The sequence below is a fragment of the Crinia signifera genome, chromosome 6 (genome assembly GCF_055691185.1).
Source record: "Crinia signifera chromosome 6, ASM5569118v1, whole genome shotgun sequence".
Lineage (NCBI taxonomy): Eukaryota > Metazoa > Chordata > Amphibia > Anura > Myobatrachidae > Crinia > Crinia signifera.
The window spans coordinates 176924819-176952047 of record NC_139222.1 but is presented as its reverse complement, the minus strand read 5'-3'; the positions used below and the strand labels follow the sequence as shown (position 1 = coordinate 176952047).

At 44.0% G+C, this 27229-nt stretch overlaps 1 protein-coding gene across 6 annotated transcripts in view; it reads left to right on the top strand.

Moving 5' to 3' along the window:
• The window catches only part of RGS9 (regulator of G protein signaling 9), a 139230-nt gene extending 119261 nt beyond the window's left edge, over positions 1-19969 (top strand). For 2 of the 6 annotated variants that reach the window (XM_083148212.1, XM_083148213.1), the window contains 3 exons: positions 6522-6636; positions 12118-12626; positions 16304-19969. In XM_083148212.1, the coding sequence (XP_083004338.1) occupies positions 6522-6636; positions 12118-12626; positions 16304-16457 (778 nt within the window). In that variant the 3' untranslated portion in view covers positions 16458-19969. Of the gene's footprint in view, positions 1-6521; positions 6859-12117; positions 12627-14545; positions 14725-16303 lie in introns of those variants that run through there. The other 4 variants (XM_083148210.1, XM_083148211.1, XR_014444547.1 and 1 more) reach the window with 4 other exon arrangements.
• Positions 19970-27229: the final 7260 nt, after the last annotated feature.

Genomic DNA, 27229 nt, shown 5'->3' with positions numbered 1-27229 from the left:
CCCCCTCAAGATTTTTTCGGATAGGTCTGCCAAGGAAAGAGGAGGAAAGTCAGGCTCTGCGTGGATCCATCCAGGGTCTTTTAGACGCAAGAGTAGTGGTGTCAGTCCCGGCTTCACAGCAGGGCAGAGGTTTCTATTCCAGCGTCTTTGTGGTGCCCAAGCCGGACGGCTCGGTGCGGCCTATCCTAAATTTAAAGGATTTAAACCTCCATATCTGTTATCAGCGGTTCAAGATGGAGTCCATCCGGTCCGTGGTGGCATCTCTAGAAAAGGGAGAATTCTTGATGTCGTTAGACATCAAGGATGCATACCTGCACGTGCCAATTTGGGAACCCCATCAATGTTTTCTGAGGTTTGCGATAGACGATTGCCACTACCAGTTTCAGGCTCTTCCTTTTGGCCTGTCTTCAGCTCCCAGAGTCTTTACAAAGATCATGGCATGTATGATTGCAGCTCTCAGGCTCCAAGGAATAACAATTATTCCGTATTTGGACGATTTGCTAATCAAAGCGCCAAGTCGGGAGAAGCTGATAGAACACGCCATGGTAGCTTGCAAATTCTTGGTAGACCATGGTTGGATTCTAAACCTCAAGAAATCTCATCTGACACCATCAAGGAAGTTAAAGTTCCTGGGACTCATCTTGGATACAGAAAACGAGACTGTCTCGCTTCCTTTGGACAAGGTGCGAGCAATTCAAGGGATGGTGAGACTCGTTTTGTCGTTACGAAGGGTGTCAGCACACACTTGCACGCGTCTACTGGGAATGATGGTAGCCTCTTTCGAGGCTCTACCATATGGTCGTTTTCACACAAGGACTTTTCAAGAAAATCTTCTGTCCCAGTGGTCGGGATCCCATTTGGAGATCCACAAGAGAATCCGTCTTTCAGGGGAAGCGCGGCTGTCTCTGAACTGGTGGCTGTCAACTTCTCATCTTTTGAAGGGTCGAAGTTTCAGGCCATGCATTTGGACTATTCTGACGACGGATGCCAGCCTGAGAGGTTGGGGAGCTGTGACCCAGGGTTATACTTTTCAGGGCCGTTGGTCTGTCCAGGAGGCCAAGTTATCGATCAACATTCTGGAGCTCAGGGCCATCAGGTTGGCACTCCTTCAGGCCCAAGACCTGCTCAAGGGTCTGCCGATAATGATCCAGTCCGACAATGCGACCGCGGTTGCTTATATAAACCGTCAGGGCGGGACGAAGAGCAGGGCAGCAATGAAGGAGGTTCGTCCGATTTTGCAATGGGCAGAAGCTTATGCGTCAAATCTCACAGCAGTCTTCCTGCCGGGAGTGGAGAACTGGCAGGCGGATTACCTAAGTCGCCAGGATTTCCATCCAGGAGAATGGTCTTTAAATCCGGATGTTTTCCAGCTCATCACACGGAGGTGGGGGACGCCTCAGATCGACATGATGGCGTCCAGACTGAATCACCAACTTCCTCTTTACTGTGCCAGATCGAAAGATCCGGGAGCCTGGGCGGTGGATGCATTCTCGATTCATTGGAATTTCGACCTCATCTACATCTTCCCTCCGTTTCCCTTGTTAGCACAGGTACTCAAACGGATAAAAAGAGGGTCAGCTTCAGCGATACTAATAGCCCCAGATTGGCCGAGAAGGGCTTGGTACTCGGACTTGAAGCTTCTTCAGGCCGATGCTCCGTGGCGTCTTCCTCTCAGGGAGGATCTGTTGCAGCAAGGACCGTTCGCCTACCCAGGCTTGACGCAGCTTCGTTTGACGGCGTGGCTGTTGAAGCCGACCTGTTAAAAAGGCGGGGTGTTCCAGTGACAGTAATTCCCACCATGCTCAGGGCTAGAAAGGAGGTAACTTCCAAGCATTATCACCGTATTTGGAAGTCTTATGTGGCATGGTGTCAGAGGAAGAAGGTGGAGAGAGCGGTTTTTCAGCTTCCTCGTCTTTTGGAATTCCTTCAGGCAGGGTTGGATAAGGGCCTTCGGTTAGGTTCTATTAAGGTCCAAATTTCCGCCTTGTCTGTATTTTTCAACAGGAAATTGGCACTCATTTCGGAGGTGCAGACCTTTTTGAAGGGAGCTTTACGGTTGCAGTCTCCGTATGTTCCTCCGACTGAGCCTTGGGACTTGGGGCTCCTGTTGGAGTTTCTAAAATCTGAGTCGTTTGAGCCGCTGGATTCAGTGGACCTGAAGTGGTTGACATGGAAGACTCTGATGCTCTTGGCATTGGCGTCAGCCAGGAGGGTTTCAGAGCTGGGGGCTCTGCTTTGCCGTCCTCCGTTTTTGGTTTTTCACAGAGACCGTGCAGAGTTAAGGACTAATCCTAGGTTTCTTCCCAAGGTAGTCTCTTCCTTTCACGTGAACCAGCCGATCGTGGTTCCGGCCTTGCCTGGGTCTTCTGAAAGTTTGGATGTCGTAAGAGCATTACGCATCTATGTGGATAGGACGGCTTCGTTTCGGAAGACAGAATCTTTATTTGTTTTGTTTGGGGCAGAAAAGAAGGGTTGGCCAGCGTCGAAGCAGACTCTGGCCAGGTGGTTGTGCCTTACTATTAAGGAGGCGTATGCAAAAGCCTGCATTCAGGTTCCTCCAAATGTTTCTGCCCATTCTACCAGATCAGTCAGTACTTCCTGGGCGGCTGCCAGGGGAGTGTCTTTGACTCAGGTTTGTAGAGCCGCCACGTGGGTAGGCTCCAATACCTTTGCTAGGTTTTACAAGTTTGATAGGTTTGCCAGGGAAGATTCTTCCTTTGGCAGAGCTGTCTTACAGGATCCTCAGCGCTCGCCCTCCCGGGTGTAGTAGCTTTGGTATCATCTCATACGTCAGTACTGCAGTGTCCCCTGCTGCGGTAGGAGAAATAAGGAATTTGGTACTTACCGATAATTCCCTTTCTCCGAGGCAGCAGGGGACACTGCACGCCCGCCCAGCGCTTTGGTTTTTTTTTTTGTTTTTTCAGCAGTACCGTTCCTGCCATGATTGTTTGGGGGTCCTGCTAATTCTGTATTTTTACAGATTGGTTTATTTATCTGTATTGTTTGGTTTCATGAATGCATGTCTATTGGTTGAAGGGTTTACCTAATATTTTTGTTTACAGTCTGTGGTTCTACTTTGCCTGTCCCCTTTCTCTCTCGGTCACGTTTTTTAAGACTGGTGTCTGGAGGGAGATAGAGGGGGGAGGAGCCAGCCACAGATGAAATTTTCACTTAAGTGCCGACTCCTCCTACGCACCCACTCTATCTCATACGTCAGTACTGCAGTGTCCCCTGCTGCCTCGGAGAAAGGGAATTATCGGTAAGTACCAAATTCCTTATTTTTTTTTACATTTGGTGTCAAAAAATCAGGAATTTTATTCTGAGGAGGGGCATGCTATTTTTATTCATGTGCAGACCAGCCAGCAGGGGGCCGGAGCCGAGCCGCTCATTAGATATTCATGTATTCACTTCACCCGATCATAAAATATTCATGATCAGGTGTAGTGAATATACGCGGTCCCCTGCTGGCACCCCCGGGGGGCAGCCTGTGCTGCCTGGCACCCGGGGAGCCCACCTCCCCCCCACAAACGTTCTGGGGCAGGCAGGGAGACTTCCATCTCCCTGCCTGCCACCGTCCTCAGGCTCCCTGCGGCGTTTGCCGCAGGAGCTCAAATTCGCCGGTCAGGGGCAGCGAGCCCCTGACTCATTAAATACGGAACGCGGCGACCAGTGGCGAATGTGCAGCGAATCCTAAACAGGATTCGCTGCACGTCGCCGGTATTCACATTGAATACCGCCCTATGTCACTACAGAGTTGAAAGCCTTGTAATATATGATTTTGGTTGTTGTAGCAGAGTGTATATTATGATTCTGTCCAGTAGGTGTCATATGTTGATGGCCCATAGTGGTTGAAAGGATTAAAACGAGCTGTTTCTCTTGCCAGCCACATCTGCTCTCCATCCTGTGTCTCCTCTCATCCCTGCGAGAGAATAGCATCAAACAGAAAGTTTTGCAGGCCTGCACTCTAATTGCCTGCACATGGTGCCTGTAGAGTCCCTGGCCAGCCCGTGGAATGAGAACAGCTCATGAAACAGAGGCTGAGAACAGCTCATGAAAGGGCCCTCACACGGCGGACGTGTCCCACTTCTCTTTTTTCTCAGGACTTTTTCTCCAAGTTATGAAGTTTCTTTCTCTGAAATTCCCAGCTTTACATTCATTTTGCCAGCATTGTCTCAGCTGTCATTTTGAGCAAATATATTCATGATTCTATACTAGACCAGGAGTAGTGAGGATGCCTCTAATAATTTGAGACCTATATGCTTATAGATATCCAAATAATTACACTAAGCGCCAAAAAATAATAGGTTCAAACATTGTCTAGCACAGGGGTGGCCAAACCGGTCCTCGAGATCTACCAACGGTCCATGTTTTCCAGGTTACCTAGCTGCTGCACAGCTGTATTCATTGCTAACTCACATTTTAAAACATGCTGCATTCATTCCTACTATAGATCCACAGGTTGCCTGGAAAACATGCACCGTTGGTAGATCTTGAGGACAGGTTTGGCCACCGCTGGTCTAGCATAACTACATTTAACTAAAAACAAAAATGATCCTTTTGTCTCTATATTGCCATCTATATGCCATGAAAGGTACTGAGGACTAGTTGTATCAAGCTTTATAAACATACTTGCGTACCTGACCCTCTTCATGCGGGAGAAAATGCTCTGCTCCTGGACTTCCCTGGTAATGTATGATTGCCATCACCTGTGGTGAAACACCTTTCTTATCAATTACCTAGCTCCCTACAGGTGATGTAATCATACATTACCAGGGAAGGCCAGGAACAGAGCATTTTCTCTCTCATGGAGAGGGGTCAGGTAGGCAAGTATGTTTATAAAGTGATCAAATGGAGAGCGATAAACAGCCAGCCAATCGGCCCCTAACTGTCATTTACGGACCAGGTTTGAAAATGACATTTAGGAGCTGATTGGCTGATTGTTTACGACTCTCTACTTTATCACTTCTGAAGCTTGATACATCTGGCCCTGAAACCTTTTGCAATCATGATTTAATTTAGTAAAGAGTTTATGGCAGATCAGTCTGATCACAATATTACACACTTCTATCCATCCTTCTTGGAAGCTCAAATTGCACCATGTGTATGCAACTTCACTCAGATCTCCATCTAGCAGAGAAGATTCCCCACCCCTTACACAGAAGGTGACAGTCCATACATTGTGACAAGGTGCCAGCTGCTGTTGTCTGCAGGAAAGCCCCCTATCCTTTTACACCATGATTCACAAGCCCCCAGAAAGTGTTCTGGGCTGTACTCACCTTGCTGCCTTTCATGTTTTTCTTCTGGTTGCCTCTCACCATCTGGCAATTTGGGGAGACTAAGTAAAATCCGGACCCAGACAAGACCCCGTTACGCCGGACCAGACACTACAAGCTCCAGAATGCAGAGTTTGATGTCCAGTCCGGTGTTCTGTGAGTACGGATGGTGTCCCGACCTGGGGGGTGTCTTGACTTTTGGGGATGTCTGTGATAGATAGCTTTCACCATTGACACGAGGAAGGGGAGATTACAGCCTCCCTGTGTGGTCCAGACCGTTCCGTTTTTTGCTACATGCTGGACCATACAGGGAGGCATTATTCTCCACTCCTCCTTTCCCTCATGACAGAACACCTCCAGACAGGCAGCCTTCGCGACAGAACACCTCCAGACAGGACACCCCCCCCCCCCCCAGCATTCCAGGGTCTTGTTCAAGTCCGGTTTTAACCCATACCCCAATTTGGGTCCCAATCTCCACCATGGTCCGCAGTGCTGCTGTTGCTAAGCTTCGGTGTCTGAGCACTTCCTGGACTGGATACCTGAACGGGAGGGGTGCCAATCAGAGCTCAAGGCACCCCCTTCCCCCACTGAGGCATGCCTCCCATGGCTCTTTTGCTCTTTGACATCATTGGCTGCTGTGTGGCTCCATCCCCAGCTCCAGGCAGTGTCTGACTATCACAGGTGAGGCTCAGCACGTTAGTTTCCTCACCTCTCATCTCCAACCACGGTATATGGTCACTAGGTCTACAAGCATTAGGTCAACACCACTAGGTCGACATGACTGAAGGTCGACATGAATGAAAGTCAACAGTCTTTTTTTTTTTGAGCCGACATGCGATATTTTATGCCCTACCATCCACTAGGGCGTGTTGGGAGAGTGCCGAGCGTAGCGGGGCACCGTGCCCGAAGCATGTCGAGCACAGCTTGTATTGTTCTTATAAGTCAAATCTTCGGTGTATGACACTTTGGCAGTGATAATTCTGGTTACTAATATTAGGGGTGGCCTATTGTGTTTGTTTTGTCATTTCAAATATGTGCAATTTTGATATGAAGACATAAAATCACATTTTCACAAGGCTAAGACACATTTTTATGTCCATCCTTAAAAGTTGAATTTATCTAATGTACAGCAAGAGGAAAATGGATTATTTGCAAGAGTTTTGATTTTATACAGTATGTTCATTTCAATACAATACCTAGAAAATAGTTATACTGTATTTATATTTAATTTTTTTCTTTTCCTGACAGTAATTTCCCATTCATGCGTCGGCATCGGAGATCTAGCCCAAGCCCGGTGATCCTGAGACAGCTGGAGGAAGAAGCCCGAGCAAAGGAGGCTGCAAACACCGTGGATATTACCCAGGTTATGAGCAAGCTAGACAGGAGGAGCCAACTCAAGCAGGAGGCTCCTAAACCCACTTAGACTTACCAAGCACATACTGGTAATGAGTAATGAGTGGGAATATTTCAGAACAATAAAACAGGATGACATTACCAGCTTTAGTTTCATTGGAGATATTAGCGCAATTCCCACCATTGCCACAAGATGTCCCCACTGCTTAGCATTTCTAGGGCAGTCCATTAGGTAAGCAATTGCTGGTCCAAAAATATTCTTTTTATTGACTATCCAGAAGGTTAAACTATGACTTTGAGTGTAATCCGTACTCTTTAATGAATGAGTCATAGCCAAAACCAGTTTACCAAATACAGCTTAGGATACAGGATGGGTAACTTAAAATTCAAGGTTGTTATTCAAGCTTATCAATATGTATCTTATGCTATGAATTCTGTCATGATTGCGACTTCACACATTTTAGAGGTATCTATTGAGGACAGACAGACACACATACAGTAACATCAGTTAAAATGAAACAGACAACTCCCACATTATGTATGGTAAATCAGGAGCATTTTGTCATCACTACATAAAATAGATCGGAGAGCAATGACCACAAAGCTCAGCCCAACATCAGTGACAAAAGCATATTTGCACACTTGTAGCTTGGACTTGTCTTTATGTTCCATAGTCACCTGTCTTCAAGTAAAGGTCATGCCTTGTAAGTGCAGTTCAGGAGGATAAGATGGAACATGCATAGGACAGATCTGGCTGTAACCCCTGTGGGCTGACATTAATCATGTGATTGTGTTTATTTAATGTGTGGTAACAATGCAACATTTTCCGGTCATCAAATGGTGGGGTAAATGTATGAAGCATGAAGAAGTGGTATCTCCATAAAGACTGTTATGTGCAAGGTGATATTGCACCAGCCAATCAACTACTAACTGTCAATTTACATATTGGAGATGATTGGCTGGAGCATTATCACCTTGCACATAACATTCTTTATGGGGATAGATACCACTTCTCCAAGCTTCATATAGTCACCCCTACGTCTCATGTGTGTTCTAGCCATTATGATGGCACTTTTATTAGTTTGCATATAACTTCCTGCACCTTTTACTAAATGAATTGTTTGCCAGGCTTCCTTCTTACTTTTTTTTTTACTTTTTATTTAACAACTCATTTATATAATTTTCGGAACTTATTTAGTTACTTTATTTGTACCCTTGGGCAAGGCTTCATTAAGGGCCTCATGAGACTGGAGCTAAAAATGGTCAAATGCCTATTTGGAGAAGCAGAGGAGGTGTGACCAGTACTGTGTAGGCGTGGCATAGTGCAGCATGTTGTGTGGAAAGTAGAAATACAATTAAGTACCTATGACATGCATGCCCAAACTATGGCCCTAAGCTATTGTTATACTAAAAGTCCCATCATGCCTTGCCACAGTTTTGCTATTAGGGAATGCTAAAACTATTGCAAGGCATGCTGGGACTAGTAGTTTCTCAACAGCTGGAGGGCCATAGTTTGGACATGCATGACCAATATGGTATTTATATGGCTCAGTTGCATTACATTTGCAGGGTTCAAGAACAGTTTATTTGGAGTCATCCAATGTTTCAGTTATATCCGTTTTCAGTACATGTGCAGAGAAGTTAGGGCAGTGGGCTTATAAGGTACAGTAGCAAATGGAAACAGTGGTTAAGTCAGTTGCATTTAAAGAAAACCGTAGTAGCCCCAGAACAAAGCCCTGAGGAGTACCACCGATATTAGATTGGACGAAACAATGGCACATAATAGCTTCTTCCTGATATAATAAATAGTGAATCACTTTTAATAGTGTGATATGTGTCATAGACTGAAAAGTTTTTGTAAACTCTAAAAAAAAAATCCCCAATGAATGTTCCATTACAAACTGCTTTTCATTACAGATGTTTAATAGGATTGTTACTGGGGAATTGTTTGATCAAAAGCCAGATTGGAACGGACTAAGGAAAATTTGTTGTTTTGTAAAACTGCTGATTTAGGAATCAACACATGTTCCATGGCTTTGGGTAAAATGAGCATTAAAGAGGTAGATCTGTGGCTTCTTGCCACCATTTTTCTCAATCAGAAATACATATAGTGGCTAAGGCAAGGTTGGGTGCAAATTGGGAGCAAACTATGAAGAAGAAAATTAATCAAATATAGCGCATTTTTGCAAATGTGCAGAACTTAAAGTACATATGGTTAACATGGTGGAGAAGTGGTTAGCATTACTTACATCACTGAAGTCACAAATTAATTTAGCAAAAATGCATCATTTGTGGAGTTTATATGTTTTTACATAGTTTTCATGGTTTTCCTCCCACTTCAAGAACATACAGTACTGTAGGGTAATTAGCTTCTGGCAAAATATTATCTGTAGTTTTATGTCGGAATGATGGGGGGGGGGGGGGTTCAATTAGCCGTGAAAAGTTTTAAAAGGTGAAAAAGGGAGTTAATCTCAGTCTGTAATGCTGATGGCTATTCATATCCATTTTTCACCCGACAGCCGTGTTAACACCCGTTTGTAGTGGCAGGTGCAAAAAGATAGGCTTTTTAATACATACTGTATACTCCTATACAGTGCCAGATTAAGCCTTCAGGGGGCCCGGGCAGGGCATAAAGTGATAATGCAGAGGTGGGGGAACTCATTTCTCTATGCCACCTAATTACAGCCCCTCCGCTCCCCCCATTAGGCAGACACAGGGCCAGTGGTAGGATTTTTGTCATCCCCATGCAAACTAGAATGCTTTTCTGTGAAAATTACTGCACTGGGCCAATGTGGAGGTTAAAATGTTCCACCTCACCATTAGAGGTGGAACTCAGTTCCACCCCGTTCCCCCTCACTTTAACCCCTGGGCCCGGGGCACTTTAGACAGGGGGGCCCCCTTGCACTTACTGGCCGCAAACTGCATGGGGGAATATTACACTGTCAAAACACAGAGTAAAGGTAGTATAAACTTGGTCAATGGGTAACTTCATGGGATATATATATATATACACACACACACACACCACATGAAAAGCCTGTGTTTGTCCCTCTGCACCTTACTCTGTAGGAGACCTCACAGTCCTAGTGCTGCCTCTGATTAAAAATTCTCCCATGACTAGGCTGCTGCTGCTGTTATCCATGGGCCTGAGAAGCATGTAATGAGCTCCACCAATCAGAGCTCAGCACAGATAGGTGAAGCTGCAGCACTACACCACTCCCATGCACAAAACCTTTAGCTAAAAAAAAAAATACATGCCAACCACAGGGGCCCCTAGCTAGAGGGGGGCCCAGGGGCACTGACCCCTTGTGCCCCCATTATAATCCGGCCCTGCTCCTATATGATGGTCTGCATGATCAGAATTTGCGTGTCACTGTCTATGTCCTTACTGAGCTTTGCCTACATTAGAATGCCTCTTCCCACCTCTGTTCTGCCTATGCCATTATAGGGGAGATTTAATTTGGAGTTAGTTTTAACAGTAATAAAAACCCTGCTTACCTCATGCCCAATTTTGGATTACCATAGGTATTTGCGCTCCCAATAACTGTGTTATCTATTTTCAAAAATAGTTGCAGGGATTTCAGCACCGAAAACACTGTGGCATATAAAAAAAAATAACATTAAATAAAAATTATACTCACCTCTCAGGGGGTCTCTGGTGGTCTCAATGGTTCCCGTTGGAATCTCCTGACTGGAAGGGGGCTGCTGGGAGTCCCGAGTGCTATTGGGAGTCACTGGGGGTGCTGGGCAGATGCAAGGGCTGCTTGGAGATGCAGTTGTCTTAGTGCCCGACTCCGTGGGGGTCACACATAGGGAACACAGGCATACTCACACATATTTAAAGACATTCATACATACTTGCAGAGTCATATAAATTGAATTCACATCTGCAGATAGTGTAACAGGGTTGTAACTGGAAATTCTTGTGTTTGTAAATTTCTGTGAACTCGTGTCAACACAACTGCATAGTTTGCCCGAAGCAAAAATATAGGCCTGGTATAGGGTAGTTAGAAAATCAGGAATACATGTTGATGTGGTTGCAACATGAGATGTACACCTCCTGCATTCTGGTTAATGTAAGCTTTTTTCCATCCATGCCCGATCTACTTTCAGACGCATTTGGCCCAGTATGTTCAGCCATGACTGAATGAAAGTGCATGAGAGCATGTACCGTGCAAGCAAATAAATCAGACTTTCTGAGTGAGGAAAGAAACCTGTAGAATGGAGCGTTTCATGTCTGGTTGCAGTTGGCCTTGTCATTTGTTTTCAGTGAATGTAAGGCTGCCGGTCTAGGTATGCCAGAGGGTATTGGCACAGTTTAGCGATTCTTTAGCAATTATATGTTTTGTATGTCCTTAGGATTAAATACAGATCTATTAAAGATAAATCAACATAATACACAAGACTACAGCTAAACAAATAGTTCAATTTAAATCAACTGTACAGTATATGTATATAAACACCACTTCACATTTCTTTGGTTAGAAAGACAGTACGATGGCTGTGCCAGGTTAATGTGACATCATACGGGTCCTGAGTCTGTAGGTGACTGTATCTTTTTAGACTTTCATATTAAATGTCAGTGCAGATATATTTTGTATTTTATACAGGTTATCGCTCCATCCTTCCTACTAGCCAGCTCACTGTTACATCATTTCCTGTCATCTCATTTTGCTGTCTTTCTGTTCAATAAACATTTTTCATTTTCCAGTTTTGTCATATTTTCATTTGTCATTATTTCATTGTTCTTTTTATTTTATTAATTTATGTTCCGTGGCTCCTGCACATATTCAATATTACAATGTGACCTATCAATTCACTAGGGACCAGTGACATCACCGAGGCACTTGCCTCATGCCGCAGTGATGTCATGACAGCACTGATCCCTAGTGAATTGGTAAGCTGCATTCATTTGAATATTGTTCAAAAACATAATAAGCTGTATTCACCATGTGGAAGGGACTGGTACACTTAGCATCATTGCAATATAATACTATTAATTTACAATAAATAGTGCTAGTGTTACCATGCTACAGCCAATAAGAGGTTGGAATTTTTTTTTATGTAAGGCCACTTACAAGCATTAATCAAGTGCTGCTCTTCATCTACAAAATGCAGGTGGTTTGTTTATGTTTTACCTTAACTTTGTCTTGTTTGAATGTATCCGATATTTTCGTAGTCCTCTGACAGTATATTATATTATATCCATCCAAAAGAAAGGCATTCCAACACTCACCTGGAGATGTCCACCTTATTACATTAAATTTGCATGATAAAACGTGTTGGAGTGCCTTTCTTTTGGATGGATCTGTAAGCTGAATATTTAACTCTTGGAGTGCCGGCATATTGTGGGACTATACACTCACACACACATATATATATATATATAATATTTTTTAAATACAATGTTTAAGAATTAATAATATTTAAAAGAACACTGCAATCTTAGTTTGTAGTTGACCTTGTACCAACCCTCTGATCTCTCCTACAGTTGTGCCATTACACTGCTCCAATTCCTCACCTGACTGTTTACACTGGTACCTGTGTCTCCCCGACCCCAACGAGTCCCTTCCTGACCTGCAACCCTGCAACAGACCTCTCTACCCCCTCCCTTGGACACATCGCATTGCCAAATTGTGCAGCCTGCCCTTCTCCTATTAGTGTAGCAATAGAAAGTACTCCAGATGTGGAAAGAAAATGGGAGCCCAACAGGGTGTATGACTCGGAGAACCAGTTCCCTTCTCCTACTGACAACACAGAAGTATCATTCGGGTCAGAGTCTGGAACGTCTGGGAACTACCTATCTGTCCCATTGGAGATCAAAACGGCTCAGAAATCCAAGGTGACATTGTCTTTCAGCAAGCTCTTGAAAAGGGGGTGCTCAAATTCCCCAGTGTTTGCCACCCTTTCTCCCAAGTGCCCAGCGGTGAATCATGGCAAAGTGCAACCTTTAAATGAGCTTGAGCAGCAGCTTCAACAAACCTCAAAGAAAGTGACCAAGTAAGTAGCGGTACTCCAAAGGAATGTTAACTGAGATATTGGGGGCTTTTCAAGGCCAGAATCCAAACTATCTAAACTGCAACTGAACCTATCACAGTATTATTAAGCATAAACTCTGGAAGTACAGTAGTTAAGTGTGTATGGGAAAACTAAGCACATGTTGCTGTATATAGATATTGTATATTGTCAGAGAGGTTTTATTGAACTGTCTGACGTTTCCTCTTTTTCCAGCTTGAACAGAAAAACCCTTACAAGGTGCTAACTGTATATTGTCATGTCTCCCACATCCCATGTCACTAACTCGGGTGACGTAATTAAAGTATTACATATTAACATCCAGTGGTGGGCTGGGCCGGGGGGCAGGGTGCCATGTGCACCCCAGGCCACTCTGCCATCTAATGTTCAGGGCCATTAACAGGAGACAGAAGGGAGGAGATGCGCATGCTGCCGGGAAAGAGCCAGCTAAATGAACAGGTCCGTGGCTAATTTAAATATCACGCCTGCTCCCAGTCTGACAGCTAATCGGGAGCGGCGGACTTGCTCGTCTAGCTGTAGGGATTGCCATCGACCATTTGAAATCATCAATGATTTATGGCCGATGTCGAACACTTTTGCCATCAATGTGGGAGAACCGGATGGTTTCCCTTCATCAATGGCAAAGGAGAACCGATGTTTCCTTTCTTTTTTTTCAAGGTGTCGGGACATGGAGCATAGCATAGCTCGGACCCCGACATCCAGAGACTCACTAAACTCCCCCTTGGCAATGAACATTTGTACTCCCCCTTGGTAATGAGCATTTGGCCTCTCCCTTGGCAATGAGCATTTGCACTTCCCCCTGGCAACAGATATATGCACTTCCCCTTGACAACAGGCATTTGCACTTCCCCTTGACAACAGGCATTTGCACTCCCCCATGGCAACAGGCATTTGCACTCCCCTGTGGCAACAAGCATGAAGGCCCTGGCATCAAGCAAAAAAAACCTAGCATGTAGGTAAGCGGCACTTATACGGCAAAATATTTAATAGCCATTATGGTGTGTGGTATATGTAATACCCATTACACATCCCAAACACATGGGTGTTTGGAATGTGTAATGGGTATTACGTTCTGTGGCATAACGTGTAATGGGCATTATGGCATGTGGTATACTATGTAATGGGTGTGTGACATGTTATAGGCATTACAGTGCAAGTTTTTGGTGTGCACTGTCCCTGTTGTTCCTATTTTAAAAAAAATGTGTTGAGCCTTGGCATATTGTGGAATGGGCATTATGGCATGTGTTATACTATAATGGGTGTGTGACATGTAATAGGCATTACGGTATAAGTTTTTAGTGCAACACGGATCCCTCCCAGAAAGCCCTGTGGCTTCCTGGGTCTCTGGGCAGGGGGACTTCCAGGTAAGAAACCTGGAAGTCCAGGCAGCGTTGGGGATCATAAAGGGCAGCTCTTATCGGGAGACCTGCCCTATGTGTTGCTCATCGCATATATCAGTACATATGCGATGAGCATTGTGACGATGGGCAGCGCAGCTTGGTACATCCCACCCTCTATCACTCCAGGGCCACTTGCTTGTGTTTGCTCCCCCAAGCTAAAAGTTTCAAGCTAGCTCTGTTAACATGGCATCATATTGATTCAGTTCAGGTAAGTGAAATATCATGCTCAATTGGCTTCCCTACAGTTAATACCATTGTGTAATAGCATTTGCCATTGTATCATACAGGTACATTTTTATAATATTTTCACTGGAGAGGGGTTTGACATTATTTATAGAATATGAAGAGATTTTCTAGTAGCATACACAGCCATGTTCTGTATAGTCATTGAAACCTGGTTGACCAAATAAGAATAACTTTTTCCCCAGTGTTTTCAGCATGGCTACTGCATGGAATTATATTGTGTTTCTTTGGTCTCACTAGTATCCGTGTTTATGATCAGCTGCACAGTGGAAAGTCTGCTATGTTCTGCATGGTCCCTGCATGTTGGAGGTCTCCTCATGTTCGCTCTGATGTCACCAGCTTTTTTCCATCTGTGTATTTTACCTCAAGCTCCCCCATCACCTGAATATCACTGCATGAACCCATTACGGTAGGAAATGGTGAGCTTCCAACTTCTGATTGCGGAGAATATGCCCACTTCAGTGCATTTGTGGTAAATGTCAAAACGTCTGGAAGAAGATATACCTTATGTATGTTTGTTTTTTTAATTAAAATTAATTGATTGGGAGATAATACCAAGAGGATATTTGTATTTTTTATTTTTAAATCAAGGCCCTTAACTCAGCATTGCAAGTACCAGTTTAATGGGAGAATGGAAAAGTTGTGCAAACTAACGCAGCGTTACATCCATGGCGACTGGACTATAGATAGGGATCACTTATCATCCCTGACAGAAGTGTATTAGATATACCCATGACTCTTCAATGCCCGATGGAGCAAAAATAGAACAAATTGCATTCAAGGTCGGTCAGGCATTTAAAAAAGATGTTTATACATAGTGCGTGCCTAATAGGGACCTATGATCTGTAGGTTGTAGCTCATCCAGTACTGACTTTTACTCCTGGGCAAGAGACCCTGCAAGTAAATTACACCTGGTTATCAGATCTAGAGCTACATTTATCAAACAATATTTGCGGCTAAATCCCCGAAAACACCCATTTTCTGGGGTTAGCTGCAAATATTAAGTATCCCCCGAATGTACGGACCGTAGCAGGAATCTCCGATCCCTGCTGCGATCCCCCCTGCATCGCTGCCAGCCGCCTTTCCCATACGTTTCTATGGGGGGTAAAAAGCTTCCCGGTATATCAACATCGGGCAGCCCGGGCGGTAATATTCAGCCAATATCGCATTGTAAATGCGATAATTGATAAATCGGCCCCTTAAGCATAAACTCCAATGTCTCCCATGTAAACACAATTGGATTTCTAAAATGAACGAAAAATCTCTTTAAATCAGCAGGTATCCACATGCAGTATCTATATCTGCTGCGAGATAGCATAATAACACAAGCGCATACTGTACAAACAAGCGGAGTAGGGGCTTATTTATCATACTAACCAATGCAGCGAATCGGACCATTTACCACGGAAGTCCCTCTTTACATATGCAAAAGATGTGTCCATAGCTGTCCATGGGGGCTTCTGATACTCTCGTTTACCAAGCCCTGAACAGATTCACTTTGTTTTTTTGTTAAATAGGCCCCTTAGTCTTCAATAATATATATTTATGTGAGGGTATATAAATATGTCATGCTCAATTTTTAATCATGGATCACTGGTCACGTGGTAATGGCACAGGCCTCTAGAGAAAAGGGAAACTTTTAATAGGGCGATTTATTTTAAGGTAAACCAAACTGATTTTGCCTTTCAAAAAATGCTAATTTTAATCCACAAAATAATAGCAGGAAAATGTACACTCGTGCAAGGTGACCCCTATTATATTTCCATATACCTGTCTTTTTTCATGGCTATGATATGTTACATATTAAAAGTAGTGACAGGCTGCAGTGTGCACTTATATCCTGAAAACTTTTCAAGAATAGGCCTCGGGGCATTGAAAGCCTTGTTATGTGAATGGATTGCCCACTGCTGTGTTCTCCTGGGTAGAAAAGACTTATTTTGGAAAAGTAATATTTTACAATTTTTCATTTTATAATTAAATTAACATTACTTGTTGCAGCTTTTTCCAGATTAAAGTGGACATTCCAGCTGAGTGTCGGATTTATCCAATTGACTCAGAGGAGGAGGAGGACAACCAACTGGCTTGTAAGGACTCCATTCAAGAAGTGATCTGTCCCTGGGAGAACATCATAGAAGAAGGTAAAGCAGGGTAGCAGCACGTGGCCCGACGGCAGCCGGGAAAGGGACACTGTCGCTACACACTGTGGCCGGGAACTTCTTTGAATCGAAAAAGTGCATTAGGATACGCAACGAATCCAACAACCGCCTTTACCATTAACCAGTTCACTGCCACTGGGGGGAACGGAACTTCCTCTCTCACTTAAGCACACAAGTTAAAGCCAAAATCACCAATAATTTAGTATTCAGTTGGACTTCTAGATCATCGATCTGAAACCCCCTTTGGTGGTAAAGATGTTTTGTAGTCAGGTACAGTTTCGGTTCAGTAATTATTTGTTCACACTCAGTCATTCTTTTACTGTTACATCAGTGTGTTTGAGTATAGTTGGTCACTCCAGATTGCCTCCGGTATATATTTAGGGCAGGAAACCAGATAACACATGATGAAATTAATAGTTTCCAGCTTCTACAATCTAGGCAGATTATACATCAAAAATCTTCTAGAACCAATTTATTGGCTCTTTAACTCCTTGAGAGCCAACATCTCTATAAGAGATGTGCAAAATATCCTATCAAAATACCACATTTGTTATATAAATTCAAATAAAAAATATTGTGTAAAAGATTCACGCTTCGGGTTGGCGTGGATCCTGGGGGTGGTGTTGACTATGGGAGGCCATTCAACATTGTAAGGACCCATCAGGGTGCTTGTTCAATCAAAAATCATATACAATCGCATTGTATGGCATACGATGCAATATTTTATTGTACAATACCGCGTCGCATCGTATACCTTTTTTAGTGTAATGGTGTATGATGCGATGGGTGCCGTGCTAGGCAACAAGTACCAGATTTATATTTTAGGCAGCATTAAAGGGGTGTTTGTAATATCTGGGTAAATAAATATTAAATAATGGGACTAACTGATTGTTATCATAAATTATGAATCGATGGGCCAGATGTATCAAGCTTCAAAAAGTGATAAAATGGAAAGTGATAACCAACCAATCAGCTCCTACCTGTCATTTTTCAAACCCAGCCTGTAACATGACAGGAAGGAGCTAACTGGCTGGTTGTTTATCACTCTCCCCTTTATCAATTTTTTAATCTTGATACATCTGATCCCATGTCTGAGAATCAATTGAGAAGAGTCCTTTGCATTATAAAATAATATTTGTTGACCCTACGTTTAAAAAGAAAAAATAATAATAATAAAAAAATACTAAATAGGTGCCTGTTGAGAACATTGCATAAAGAAACCAGATACTTTTTGAGGCGGTCCCCTAACGTTTTGTGAAGCAGGTCGCAAAAATGATGGTGAGTATATGCAGTGTTATCTCAGGGTTTGTGTCACCCAAAGCAAGGCAATCATTTTGCAAGGGAGAAATAAACAACAGCTTTGTTTTGGTTTTGTTTTAACAGGGCTGTTCCTAAAATTCTGTCATTTCAAAGCCTCTGCAGTGACAGCTATCTGCAGCTATGGAAGAGACAAAATATACTGTTATGCTGTGTTCATTAATAGAACATACGGTGAAGGGGTGATTTGCCGATTATGTCAGGCCATGCCATGCCAGAAGGGGCAGCCAGAAAGTCGGCAACTATGATTTTCACCCTTTACATTGCAAAATGGCTTGTCCAGGTACAAAGTTACTCTTTTTTGTTTTTTTTGTTACCCACTATGACCCAGACCCTTTTAGGCCTAATTATCAATTATTTAGGGGATATTGACTAATGGGTGTTCCCCTCTTTCAACCACAAAGGCAGCCCCCCATGGGACTACTTTAATGCAGAATTTTCTAATCTCCAGAATGCAAGGTTTGTCCCAGGTTGCTATAAGCATGTGATGAAGATGGCATTAGCTATTGTATCCTATAGGCCAGCAGTTCCAAATTTTTTTTCTCTCCCTCTGAGTCTGGCCGCTGGCTGTTTATGGTCTCCAGGGTTTCTGTTAACGCCTGTAGGACTAATGCTGCTGCTTCCTCTAACCATGTCTGTGCTGAGCAGATGAATGCTGATGTCTGAGGGCAGTCTGGGTAACTCCCAGTGGATTACTGGTCGGGCAAAAGCACGGGGTACACTGCAGATGGAACGAAAGTAACACAACGTGGTTCATCTTCATGGCAATGGGAGACTTCTTCCACCATTAGGAGACTTCTTTCTCTTCGTACGCCATTACCAATATTATTTTCAAGTACCCCCAACCTGTCTGCAGCGTACCCCCAGGGGTACAGGTACCCCAGGTTGGGAACCACTACTATAGGCTATAGATTGGCTAAAGTACCAGAAGAGGGAGCCACATGCACTGTAAGCATATCACACAGGTAAAATCATGCAGCGGCCTCAAACATATGAAAGCAAAGTGAGCACTAATATGATCACTTACTTGTACGCATATCAGTGATGGACGACTATTGGAGCCCTTGTACCTGCATGTGTTATGGTATCATTTATGGTCAAACACCTAGTAAATGGTGGCCTTTGCAGGGTGAACATATATACCTTTGGTCTCTAGGCCACTTACCATTCTCAGGGCAGGACTACAAACATTATTGTCCCTGTATTTAGAATAAATAGGAGACAAGAGGTAAATATATTTCTATACAATAGGTAAAAAATGTAGAATAAAAATGAAATCCATAATAATATATAAAAAGAAATTCCAATCTGGCCTAAATAATACGTATGTACATTTCACACAGGTAGACAAACCTGTTATCTACTCATTAATAGTATTAACATCACAGGGCAAATTTATGACATTATGGGGTAAATTTACTAAGAAGGGAGTTCTATTGAAGATGTGCTGTTGCCCATAGCAACCAATCAGATTCTACTTCTTTATTTAGCACCTTACTGAAGATAATAAATAGAATCTGGTTGGTTGCTATGGGCAACATCCTATCTTCAATAGAATACCATTTTAGTAAACTTACCCCTTAGGGCCAGATGTACTAAGCTTGAAAAGTGATAATAGGTAGAGTGATAAACAGCCAGCCAATCAGCTCGTAACTGCCATGTCAGATGCTGGGTTTGAAAAATGACAGGTAGGAGCTGATTGGCTGGTTGTTTATCACTCTCCATTTTATCACTTTTCAAGGCTTAGTACATCTCGCCCTTAGTCTGGACATAGTGATATAACAGACACTGGTTGTATAGAGGTTACTCAGTCATCCAGTGCGCTTCACGTTTTCATCTTTATGAATATATAGACTACCTGTGCTTTTGTGTGGGGGCAGGCAGGCAGGCATGCGCTTCTAGCGAGACAGCCAGGAAGAACTTCTATACTAGTCCGCATTATTGGTTGGCATAATACAGTAAATGATAGTAGGGTAGTAATCCCCACAGTTGAAATCTCATTGCATGGAAAGCAGCCCGTCAAAGCTGAAAAGGAAAGGTCTCTGTAAGCTCAGAAATCTGCTACCTTCTGTCATTTTGTTACAACATGTTTTAGTACTGACTTCAAAATATGCCTCATGTTATATTTGTAACTGTGTGTGCTGCCTTACTGTTCATACATGTCTATTCAATTAAAAAAAATTCAACTTTGTATTGGAGTCTGAGTTTGCTTTACTGTTTGCAAACATGTACAATAAAAAGCATCTGACCTGAAAATCTATTATGTTAACTGTAGAACCAATCAGAGCTCAGCTCCGTTCCAGAACTAAAAACAAACCTCTGACTGGCTGCAAGAGCTGAGAACATTACTTTTCATTAGTATAGTAATACTCTTCTGACCTGTCCCCTACTGCACACAGCAGGCCTATTTATTAATTGGAGTTTTTAACATGAGGCTACATCCCTCAATCTGTTCTATGTAGACAGCGGAACTGCCCTATTTGTACATACAGTAGCTTAAACCATCTCCAGATGGTATAGATCTATTTGTAAGGCTTGGTCACAGTCACTGTACTGAGACTTATAGCTGGGACAGCATATTATTGGATGCAGTTTCCAAGCTGGCATATTTTGATATACAGTATTTGTGAAAATTGCCCCTTTCAGACCACACATATTACTCGCTATTTTGCCGTTTTTTACAGTTTCAAAACGGTAATATGTGAGGTCTGAAAGATCCAGAGTGAATTTACCATTTCCCCCAAAAAATGGTATTTGGAAACGTTTTTTTTTTTTGGCAGTCTGAAATGGTATTTAGGACCCAGGCACCAGTGAGCACAAGCTGGTCCCACTCTGTGCATATCTAATGAGCAGGACCTAGCACAGTGAATATTTACTGAGCGGGTCCCCACTCCCTTCATATGGAATGAGCGGGACCGGCTCCGTGCAGTGAATATTTAATGAGCGGGTCTCCACCCCTGCAAATGGAATGAGCGGGACCGGCTCCGTGCAGTGAATATTTAATGAGCGGGTCCCTGCCCCCTGCATATGGAATGAGCAGGACCAGGGTACATAAACAGCTTTATCAGCAGAGTACACTAATAAGTATCAGTGTGGCAAAACCATAGGATTTGGTGCCACTAAAGATGGTTTAAGTAAGAGAAAGAAAAGCACAAGAGGGAAACGGGCCCTGCTCAGGAGAGCTTACATTCTAAAGAGGACTGGCAGACAGACAGGAGTGACACAGAAAGGGTAGAAATGAGCAAGTAACATCGGGTTAGGATGAGTGTTGTCTGGGCTTGCTGAAAAAATGAGTCTTGTGAGCCTGTTTGAAGCTTTGTAGAGAGGTGCAAAGTCTTATAGAGAGTTCCAGAGGAAGGGAGCAGCACGTGAAAAGTCTTGGAGGTAGGGTGTAATAAATAGGAGAGATGGCGTGCATTAGCAGAGCAAAGAGGACAGGCAAGATTATAAAGGGAGATGAGGTCAGAGATGTAAATGGGAGAGGAGTGTAAGAAGATTGAATTGGATTCTTTAAGGGAAGGGAAGCTAGTGAATACCAATTTTTTTCGCTCTGCACACGAGTATATGCTAATATACATATATGCAGGTCCACTGGGTGGGCGCCTTTGGTGACATGCGCTCTCATGGGGGGCAGGATGGAGGTGAGGGGGGGGGGGATGATGCATGGGAACGTCCAGCGTGGTTCTTCCTAATACAGTATGTCCCTTTTATAGTCCAACCTATGGAATTAGAGCACTACTACAGTAGCGCATGCATTGCGGGTCCCTGAATACCCAGAAACCCCCCTGACAGAGGAAAGAGACTCCATCAGAACTGCATCATTTTGGCCCTGACCCTATTGCTCCCCATAAAAGGCCATACAATCTTTGTGGTCAAAGGACCCAGGAACCAAACCATATACCTATACTTGTAATGGGACACATTTTGTAACTTACAGCTGCACTTTGCAGAAGAGAATTTCTAGGCGCACTTCCATGATCCAGTAAAAACTACCAAACTAAACAGTAGCACATAATTAAGTCACTGCATTCCCCAACACTAGTAAACATAACTTACATTACACTTAAAGTTGTGGAGAGAAAATGTAGATGAAGGAATGGAGTGCATACTTTCTTTTTTATATAGTAATGATTGTCATTTTAAGATACCAGCATGTAAATACATGGCATGTATACTAAAATACAGTATATTATAAGCCTGAAGAGACATTGGGCCAAATGTCATAGCCTCTGAGTTCAGTGGCCGTGCCAGATGCTGGCCAATTTCAGAGGTTTTGTTTCAAGGGGATACAAGTTCCAGGACCCTACTGTTGGTCTTCTGACTCTAGGGATCTCTATTGCTGATTGGTATCTTTCATTAATTATATAAATAATTAACCGGGCGCCCGTTACGTAGTTAGCGTAGCGGCGCTGTCAGAATCAGCGTAGTGTTCCCGCGGCCAGCGTAGTTAGCGTAGTCAGTCAGAGCCAGCGTAGTTAACGTAGTCAGTCATCAGTAGCGTAGTGTTCCCGCGAGCGTCCCTGTCAGAATCAGCGCACTGTTTTGGCGGCCGCGTAGCCAGTGTCTCTGTCAGAATCAGCGTAGTGTTCCCGCATAGCGTAGTCAGTCAGAAGTAGCGTAGTGTGGAAGGTGAAATGACAGTGTAATGGCTGCAGAACCTGTGACAATGTTCAGCAGTAAAATCCAGTTAACACATGTTGTCATTACTGTCTCAGATGTATGATATGGCAGGTGTGAATGTGTTCCTGAAACACCCCCACTATCCACGCCAGCCCGAAGCGTGGCGAGTGCAGTGAGCCCCGTGAGGGGACGCGTTACGCGTCCTCCCGCCCTGTTCATATTCCCACTATCCAAGTTGATTTTAAAAAGTGTGGCGAGCGCAGTCTAATGACTGTCAACCTGGACATTGTCTGTGAGCTATACAACACCTGTACAATACAACCCAGGAATCCATGGGGAGATCCTACAGCTCATCCTTATTTGGGGTTCATCAAATGAATGTAATCGGTTAATACAGGACAGCGCTGGGGTATAAGGTCATTGCATTGGGTGGACCACTTAAGGTGGACACATGAAATAGGTTGACATGGCTAAGATCAACTTAAAAAACTCATGTCAACTTTTTGACTGTCGACCATGCCAATGTAGATATAATGTGTCGACCTTCCAACCCTGTTGACATTAGCCACGTCAACCTATTTCATGTGTCGACCCAATGCATGTCTACCAAATATATTGGTCGACCTAATGACCCATACCCAGAGCTAGAGCCTCTTTGACAAATGTTGTGCACATTTATCCAACAAGGTATTGTGGATTTTGCAATTCACTTATTAGTCCTAAAATTGTCTTTTCTTTTTCATTATATGCTTTTTTGTTTGCAAGGTCACATTAACGGTTCAGGTTTACATCACCCAAACCTCGCATGTCTGTATGGATGTAACCATCTAATAATAATCGAGTGAGTTATAAATGTAGCCCTTTTGCAAGAAGTTAACAATCTATAATAAGATCTGTAATTGTGGTGAATCAGACAAGATAGCATTCTAGATTGTAGTGACGGCGCATAAAGAGACTTTGATATACAGTATATGTATATATATATATAGTTAGATATCCAAACACATTCGCACTGCATTTCTGTTCATTTAACCAGTCTGGAAAGTTACTGAGTTTTTACCCAGAACCCCCCAGTTCAGCTCTCTATCTCAGAACCATGCAGTGCATCTCTTTGAAGGCAAATGAACAAAGGCAGAACGGCAGACAGATCCATCTTCTAAACCTCTTTGTCTGCAATCAATGGGGTGCATTTGTTATTTTGTTTACCGGATCCATCCTCCGGCAGCATCAAGGCTCGGCTATATACCTAGCAAGCGGCAGGGGAGCGGCAGACATTCCACCCTCCTCACACTGCGCTCTTGCCTTGACATTTGACAATCTCCTCTATTCAGGAGACTAGATAAAAAAGCAGAAGGGGTTTGAGTTTTCTGGCTTCAGTCACTCGTGCTGTGTTGGATCCCATTTAAGCCTCCTGTATCCACCTGTACGAAATAGCCCGCCGAGGAGTCGGCAGAAATACAATGCATTGATATAATGCACAGGGACGGGCAAGGTTAACGATGGAGAAAGTGAACTCTCCTGCCGGGCAGTTAAGGAACCGGAGGAAAAGTTCCCCGCTGTTTTGGAAGAAGAACAAACAGTTATATGTAACAGTAGCAGGGAGGACCTTTGCCCTCGAGTGAGCGGGACTCCGCCGCACCTGCCTTTGAGAGCTGGGTGGCTCAAGGAAAATTATTTTATCTACTAAGAGAACGCTGACACATCCTTCAAGATCAACTCGCCTCTGATAAGTAACTGTATGTGCTGATCACACTATAAAACCCGTCAAGCCTGCTGTGCCAGGGAGCCCAGCCGCCAGCGTTGGCCATTAAGTGCCAGGTTTGCCACTCTTTGCTGAATGAGAATTTTGTCCGTTCTCCTGTCATTTTTGTTTCCTCTGCACTGTTATACACATGTGTAAGGGCTCAACTAACAAAGGAGCAGAGGATCCAGCTCCTATAGAGCCCACATCTGAGGGGACAGCTTTCTCTGAAAAAAAGCCCCATGGTTAAATTTGAGTTTGGATACTACAGTGGGGCACTTCAGAAACCATTGATATGGGGCCCAGAAATACCTAGGGGTCTATTTACTAAGCTTGGAGAGAGATAAGGGCACACATACTAAGCTATAAGTTTGGAGAGAGATAAACTACCAACCAATCAGCTCCCTACTGATATGTTTAAACAGCCTATAACTTGGCATTTAGGAGCTGATTGGCTACTACTTTATCTCTCTCCAAGGCTAAGAGTAAATAGTTCCCAAGTTACACAACTGCACATATGTTCTTTAGTTCCAAATTGACCTAAAATTTCAAGAATTATTTACTCAATTTGGAACTGTAGTGCCCATTCAATAACAGTATGACAAAAAAAGTGAAAGGAATTCTAGTTCTGGGTCATGCCTTGTTCTGTAAGTGGTTCTAGGAAATATAAGGTCATGCTTGATAGGCCAAGGAATTCTGGGTGATTTATGTACAGTAAGTATGTCTTAAGAGCTAGGTATCCATATGAAACAAGCCCCCCGTGGCAACATATTTGTAGCGATATACTGTATTTGGACATTGCATGTATCTTTCTAACTGACCATCAAATGATATTCCCAGTGTGTGTAAGCGTGCGTAATCCTGACCCTTCCACAACTCTACGACAGAGACAGGTTGATTGAGGCCAGAGCTGATGTCACACTCCCTCTCTGAAAACGACTGGGAACACCAGTGTTTTCTCTGACACACCCAGAAAATGGCCGGTTACTATCTCTACGTCCTGTAATGCAGTAAGTGACTTGTTAATAAAGTAATTGCTGATTTGTGTTGCTCTTTACCCTTGCGCTTGCATGCTATGATCCGTACACGTGCAGTCGTTCAGTAATCAATCGACTTTCAAATTCGCACAACAGCTGTCTGAATAACCCCCGAAAGGTGTGTATGAACAGGTGATTAATATATGGACTAGATCTGCCAGTGGGTACCATCGATATATATGTGAACGGCGTCATTCATAGTAGTAGTAGTACGTTTATTTATAAGGCGCCGCAAAGTGTCCGCAGCGCCGTACATAGCAAACAAAAAACAAATTACAAGGTAACGTACAAGGTGTGTTGAAAAATACAGTATGAATAGGGGTATAGCTGGTAGAACTAAAATCAGCATCAGTTCAGAAGTAGGTGTCAAAATTGTCGAGGAGACTGAAGATGAAGTAGAGGAAGGGAAGAACAGGACAGGAGCACAGGTGAGGTAAAGAGGTAGGGTGAGTACGTGAGGAAGGAGGACCCTACTCATAAGAGTTAACATACTAAAAATAGGTGGGTGTACAAACGAAAAACAATAGGATAAGTAGGAACGGAGGCAGGATAGGAGGAGCAAAAGAGGTTAGGAGGAGGGATAGGCTAGTCGAAAAAAGTGGGTTTTGAGGGAGCGCTTGAAGGACGTAAGGGAATCAGAAAGCCTGATGGGTGGCGGGAGGTTGTTCCAGTGCAGGGGGCAGCGCGAGAGAAGTCTTGGACACGGGAGTGGGAGGAGGTGATTAGGTGAGAGGTCAGTCGGCGGTCAGTGATGGAGCGAAGAGGACGGGAGGAAGTGTGGATAGAGATCAGTGAAGAGAGGAAAGGAGCGGTGGAGGAGGAGAGAGCCTTGTAGGTGGTGGTGAGGAGTTTAAAGAGAACTCGGAAAGGAATGGGGAGCCAGTGAAGAGATAGACAGAGGGGTGAGGTAGAGCGGCGGGAGAGGAAGATGAGCCTAGCAGCAGCGTTAAGAATGGATTGGAGAGGTGCGAGGCGGGTGAGAGGTAGCCCAGAGAGAAGGATGTTGCAGTAGTCAAGAGAATGAATGAGAATTTTGGTCGCGTCAGTGGAGAGGAATGGTCTGATGCGTGAGATGTTGCGTAGGTGAAAGCGGCAAGACTGTGAGAGAGCACGAATGTGGGGGGTGAAAGAGAGGGAGGAGTCAATGATGACACCGAGGCAGCGCGTTTGGTCGGTGGAGTTGATCTCGGTTTCACCAATGCTGATGGAGATAGTGGGAGAAGAGGGGATGTTCGGGGGATGGAAGATTAGAAGTTCAGTTTTAGCCATGTTTAGTTTCAGGAAGCGTTGGGTCATCCAGGCTGAGATGGCCGTGAGGCATTCGGAGACCTTGGACAGGAGTGATGGGGATAGGTCGGGGGAGGAGAGATAGATTAGGGTATCATCAGCATAAAGCTGGTAATGAAAACCATAGGAGCTGATGAGGGTGCCCAGAGAGGTGGTGTAGAGGGAGAAGAGGAGAGGGCCAAGGACTGACCCTTGGGGAACACCGATTGGCTGCGGGGTAGTAGGAGAGGAGGAGCTCGGAGTGGAGACGGAGAAGGCGCGATCGGAGAGGTATGAGGTGAACCAGGAGAAGACCGTGCCAGTGATGCCAAAGGAGCGGAGGGTGTTGAGCAGGAGAGGGTGGTCAACAGTGTCAAAGGCAGCCGACAGATCAAGCTGGGTGAGGATAGAGAAGAGGCCTTTAGATTTAGCCGATAGTAGATCGTTAGTGACTTTGGTCAGGGCAGTTTCAGTGGAATGTAAAGGGCTGAACCCGGATTCATAGTTATATTGTGTCGGCTGTGCATCGTTCTTTGTGTATAGGTGATCCACCGACAGCCCATACAGCCGCTGCAGGTGCTGCCGTTGATTGACCACTCAATGGGTAGGAGCATGCAAATGGGCCCACCCAGTTGTGATGTCATTTCCGATCCATCTGTAGCTATACCTGCAGATCAATTGATCTGCAGATAGATCTACTGGTGTTAACCCAGCTTTAGTCTCTTGAATAACAGTTCATACCACAATGGCTGCTATCACTCTAGGACACCACAATTAGCTGTTGATG